Source organism: Otolemur garnettii, unplaced genomic scaffold (genome assembly GCF_000181295.1).
Source record: "Otolemur garnettii isolate 467f Iridium unplaced genomic scaffold, OtoGar3 scaffold00005, whole genome shotgun sequence".
Taxonomy (NCBI): domain Eukaryota; kingdom Metazoa; phylum Chordata; class Mammalia; order Primates; family Galagidae; genus Otolemur; species Otolemur garnettii.
Window position 1 is genome coordinate 1,016,263 of NW_003852400.1, and position 4,836 is coordinate 1,021,098.

Consider the following 4,836-nt stretch of genomic DNA (forward strand, 5'->3'; position numbering starts at 1 on the left):
ATAGACTGTTCTAATTTGGGTTATTGTATAACTAATCCTTCAGACCTACAGACCTCAAAAGAACCTTAAAAATCTCAAACACAAACTTTACCCCTCAACTACAAAAATTTTTGAGTTAAATAAAACCAGTGAGAGACCATTTTTATTTACATCAGTTAGGTTTATACATATTTGAATCGTATTCAAATGACTGACTTGTTTCCAATATGAATACCAAATTAAAAATAACTTGATCACCTTGCTTCAAACATAACTATTCACGTACCATACTCCAGCTCCATCCGTATAAAAGTAAATTCAACTTTTCTGTATCAGAGATAAAAGCTAATAACAAATTTCAGTGATACTGAACCTTTCATAAGAAGCATGAAAATATGGGTTGATGAATATTTTGCAGAATGCCACTATGAAGCTTTCTGTCCTGCATATTAATGTACTGAAAAAGGTGAGATTATCCATTCTGTCCAAACCTATTAAATACCTTCCAAAAGATTCATAGTTCAGTCCTAGGAATTCCTGGAGCTGTGAGCATATCCTGTTCAGAAATGCAACTTCTACAATATCTCCCAGGAAATTTCAGAAAAAATATATATAATCTTCTATTTAAAAGTTGATAGGTTTGCCAAATGATGCAGCCAGGTTTGCTTCTCTAAAAGCTTCTGATAAGGTCTGAAAAGGAAGAAATTTAGAATTAAAAAGCAATTATTTATGGGTCAGAAGAAAATTTAGACAGCCATTAATTCTGTATGCCATCAAAACTCACTGGATGTGCATGACAGACTCTAGCTATATCTTCACAGGATGCTCCATATTCCAAAGCAAGAGCAGCTTCATTTACCATTTCTCCAGCACCCTTTAAAATAACAAACCAAGAAATAAATTTGCTTCCAGTTAGCAACAATTTAAAAAGCAGATTTTTAGATCTTAAAATTGCCTTAAATATTTGCTGTTACAGTAGTTGAGGAAAAAATCAGGAAATGCTTAACAGAAAAAGTGATACAGGTGAGTTTGGACTTTGGAGCCAAATGGCTTAGATTCTTATTACCAATTACTACTGCAACCACTCACTGGATGTGTGCTTCATTCAGGTTTTTTACCTCAAAAACAAAAGCAGCACCTATCTCACAAAGCTGTTATAAAAACATAGTTAATATAAATACTTAGGAAAAGTGACATATTAAGCACTCAAATATTCTATTCTCATTACTGTCACATCAGATACAACAGATATGTAGAGGGAGGATACACGTGCATACTTTATGCTTAGAGGTAGGGAAGGTGTCCTGCGTCCCTTAAGACAGCGTTTTTCACCGCATGGCACACTTGAACTCATAAACTACTGCAGCACACTTAAATTACATTGATCAAAAAAAAAAAAAGGAGACAGAAGAATATACTTACTGCGTTTTGAACTTCTTTTGAAAATAATTTAGGAATCTTTAAAAATTTTTTAAAAGATCCTCTCACAGCACACCAGTATGCCGCAGCATACTGGTTGAAAATCACTGCCTTAAAAGATAAATGAGACCTGCACAATAAGGAACCAGCCATTCAAAGATATGGAGGCAGAGCATTCTAGGCAGAGAGTACTACAAGCACAATAGCCTTACAATGCAAACAAGTCTGCCCTCTTATGACAATGGAAGAAGGCTTGTGGAGCATGGAATTAATAAGCAAAGGGGGAGAACAAAAAGAGATGAAGTCAGAAAGGTAGACAGGAACAGATTCGCGAAGCTTTGTAACAGTCTGAAGCTAAAAACACTACTGGAGGATCTGAAGAAAGGCCATGGCCTGGTGTGTGTTGTAGAGAGATGATTCTGGCTCAGTATAGAAAGTAAATGATATGGTGGGCAAGTCTATGAGAGTGCTGCTTGTACACTAGAAATGATGCACAGAGAGGCCACAGTCAAAATTTTGCTGGTAATTATAACCTCAGAATGAAAACAGCAGGTGGTTTAAAATTAACAAATAGCAATGTTTTCTATAACTCTTCGTGGGATTTCCCTGGCTTTACAATACTCACTGGTCCAAGAATATGTGCTCCTAATACTCTGTCTGTCGATTTCTGCCCAAGAATCTTCACCATGCCGTCTGTGTCAGCATTCGTCTTAGCTCTGCTATTAGCAGCAAATGGGAATTTCCCAACTTTGTACTCTATGCCCTGTGAGAAAGATCAAGAGAACCTACATAAATGCTGGAAAAGTTCATTCTCATTGGTGAAATCATCTACCATTTGTTCAGAAAATAAATCCCAAGATGGTAATTATTCACACAGCATACAGAAGGAAAGACCAAAAGGCTGGTCAATTGAAGATATTTTGGGCACAAAAGCAAGTAAATACACACTTGTCTGTCCATCTAGTTATAAAGGCTATCCCAAAGTTCGTGTATAATTTAAAATAGCTTCGTGTGTAACTTTAAATTGCACACAAACTTTTGGACGAGCTGCAAAGCTAAATACAAAAGATCTGGAATTACTAGTGTTTGAATACAGACAACTTCTCCTTCTGTTATCATTGGTAAATCTAAGTGAATGACCTCTTCATGAAGCTAAAAGTATATACTTAAAATATATATAAACTAAATTATAACATTTTACAGTTGTTAAAATATATTAATACAATATATAATTCTATATTAATATATACACAATATACATGCATTACATACATATTACACATATATAATATATATTATATATGCAATATGTAATGATAAAATGCTTTCTCTCAACAGTGTCATTAGCTCAGTTCACACATCAGAATAAAACCACCCACATGGGAGGATTACCTCTTCTTTCAACTGCTCTTCTGATTTGCCAACCCAAGCAACTTCCGGGTGTGTGTAAATCACTGATGGTACACAATTGTAGTCGATGTGCACAGCACCACCAGCCATTCCTTCAACACAGATAATGCCTTCATCCTCTGCTTTGTGAGCTAGCATTGGACCAGCAACTACATCACCAATGGCATAGATACTACCACAGAGATCAAAAGAAACAAATGAATTTATAAAATCGAAAATATTTACCTTCAGTTATATCATGGCAACAAAAGTATAAATGTGTAGTTAATAAGTCACCCAAATACATTTCAAATGCAGCTTTTCAAAAATCTATGAATTTAGCTTCTAATCTTTGAGTAATAAAAAATTCAATTAATTATTTTTCATTTACTTCTTATAAGTTTGCTATTCTTTCCCAAATCTAACACATTTTATATGTAAAAGTTATCTCTTTCAAAATATTTTTTAAATAAAATTTAAAACTATTAAAAATGCAGATAATCATCCACTTACTTTGGAATTTTAGTTTGGAATCTGGTATTGACCGGAATTCTACCTCTGGGATCTAGTTCAATTCCAAGCTCTTCTAGTCCCAAATTCTGAGTAAAGGGTCGTCGGCCAATACAAACCAAGAGTACATCACAAGTGATAACTTCAGCTTTACCACCAGAAGCAGCTTCAATACTAGACAATAAACAGTGTATGACTGTTAACACACATCCATAGAAATAGGTGACAGACTTGGAAACTTAAGATGAAAGATTTCTCAAGTGTTGATGACATTTCTAACAATGTATGTTTATTATCTGATTATAAATATAAACATAAGTGTCAGGCAATTAAGAAAAATATAACATCCTCTAGAGCAGTGCTTTTCAACTTCTTTTATCTCACGGCACACTTAAACCTGTAGTTAAACTTCTACAGCACACTTAAATTATGTTGATCACAAAGAAAAAACAGAGAGAGAGGGCTGAGCTGAGTGGCTCACACCTGAATCCTAGCACTACGGGAGGCTGAGGTGAGTGGATCAATTGAGCTCAGGAGTTCGAGACCAGCCCGAGAAAGAGCAAGACTCTGTCTCTACTAAAAATAGAAAAACCAAGCAAGATCACTCAAGCCCAAAAGTTTGAGGTTGTTGTGAGCTATGCTGCCACAACACTCTACCCATGGCAACAGAGTGAGACCCTGAGTAAAAGAATAAACGAAAGAATTTACTTACTGTGCTTTGAACTTCTTTCAAAAATAATTAATGATCTTTAAAATTTTTCACAGCACACCTAATATCCTCTCATGACATACCAGTTGAAAATTACTGCTCTAGAGGGCTATCATTAAAATCTACAAAAATGGCAGTATAAACACAGTGGTAAGAATACATGTCTTGCCTGGACAAGGTGGTTCATGCCTGTAATCCTACCACTCTAGGAGACTGAGGTGAGAGGATCACTTGAGATCAGGAGTTCAAGACCAACCTGAGCAAAGCGAGACCCCATCTCTACTAAGAACAGAAATTAGCCGGGTGTGGTGGCGCATATCTGTAGTCTCAGCTACTCAGGAGGCTGAGGCAGGAAGATTACTTAAGCCCAGGAGTATGAGGTTGCTGTGAGGTAGGCTGAGGCCATAGAACTTTAGCCCTGGCGACAGAGCAAGACTCTTGTCTCAAAAAACAAACAACAAAAAAAAACAACCCAAACACCAGTGTTAGAGTCATAAAAATCCAAGTTCAAGTACTGACACAGCCACTCATTAGTTGTATGGTCTCAGGCAAGTTATTTAATTAAATGATATAAGCATTTAGTAAGTAGAGGGCCAGACACAGAGTAGGTAATCTAACTATTATCGATTCCTCATATATCTGTCTAAAAATGTTGAATTAATGTCACTGAATGCTGAGAGTTTAAAATTTTCTTAATGTATCCTATGAAAAGGTACATTACAATAATGAGAACATTGGATTAATCATTTTAGCATCAATTTAATCATAAATTTCAATGCACTAATGCAATGCAATGCAACGTCTTGGTAAACAATACTGAGATATATTAA

The 4,836-nt window shown here is 35.5% G+C and overlaps 1 protein-coding gene across 1 annotated transcript in view; it reads right to left on the bottom strand.

Annotated features, from left to right (window-relative positions):
* Positions 1 to 146: 146 nt before the first annotated feature.
* DLD (dihydrolipoamide dehydrogenase) overlaps positions 147 to 4,836 on the bottom strand; it is a 30,429-nt gene continuing 25,739 nt past the window's right edge. The window contains 5 exon segments of the mRNA XM_012812075.2: positions 147 to 669; positions 764 to 853; positions 2,024 to 2,161; positions 2,791 to 2,980; positions 3,301 to 3,471. Of these exon segments, the coding sequence (XP_012667529.1) occupies positions 604 to 669; positions 764 to 853; positions 2,024 to 2,161; positions 2,791 to 2,980; positions 3,301 to 3,471 (655 nt within the window). The 3' untranslated portion in view covers positions 147 to 603.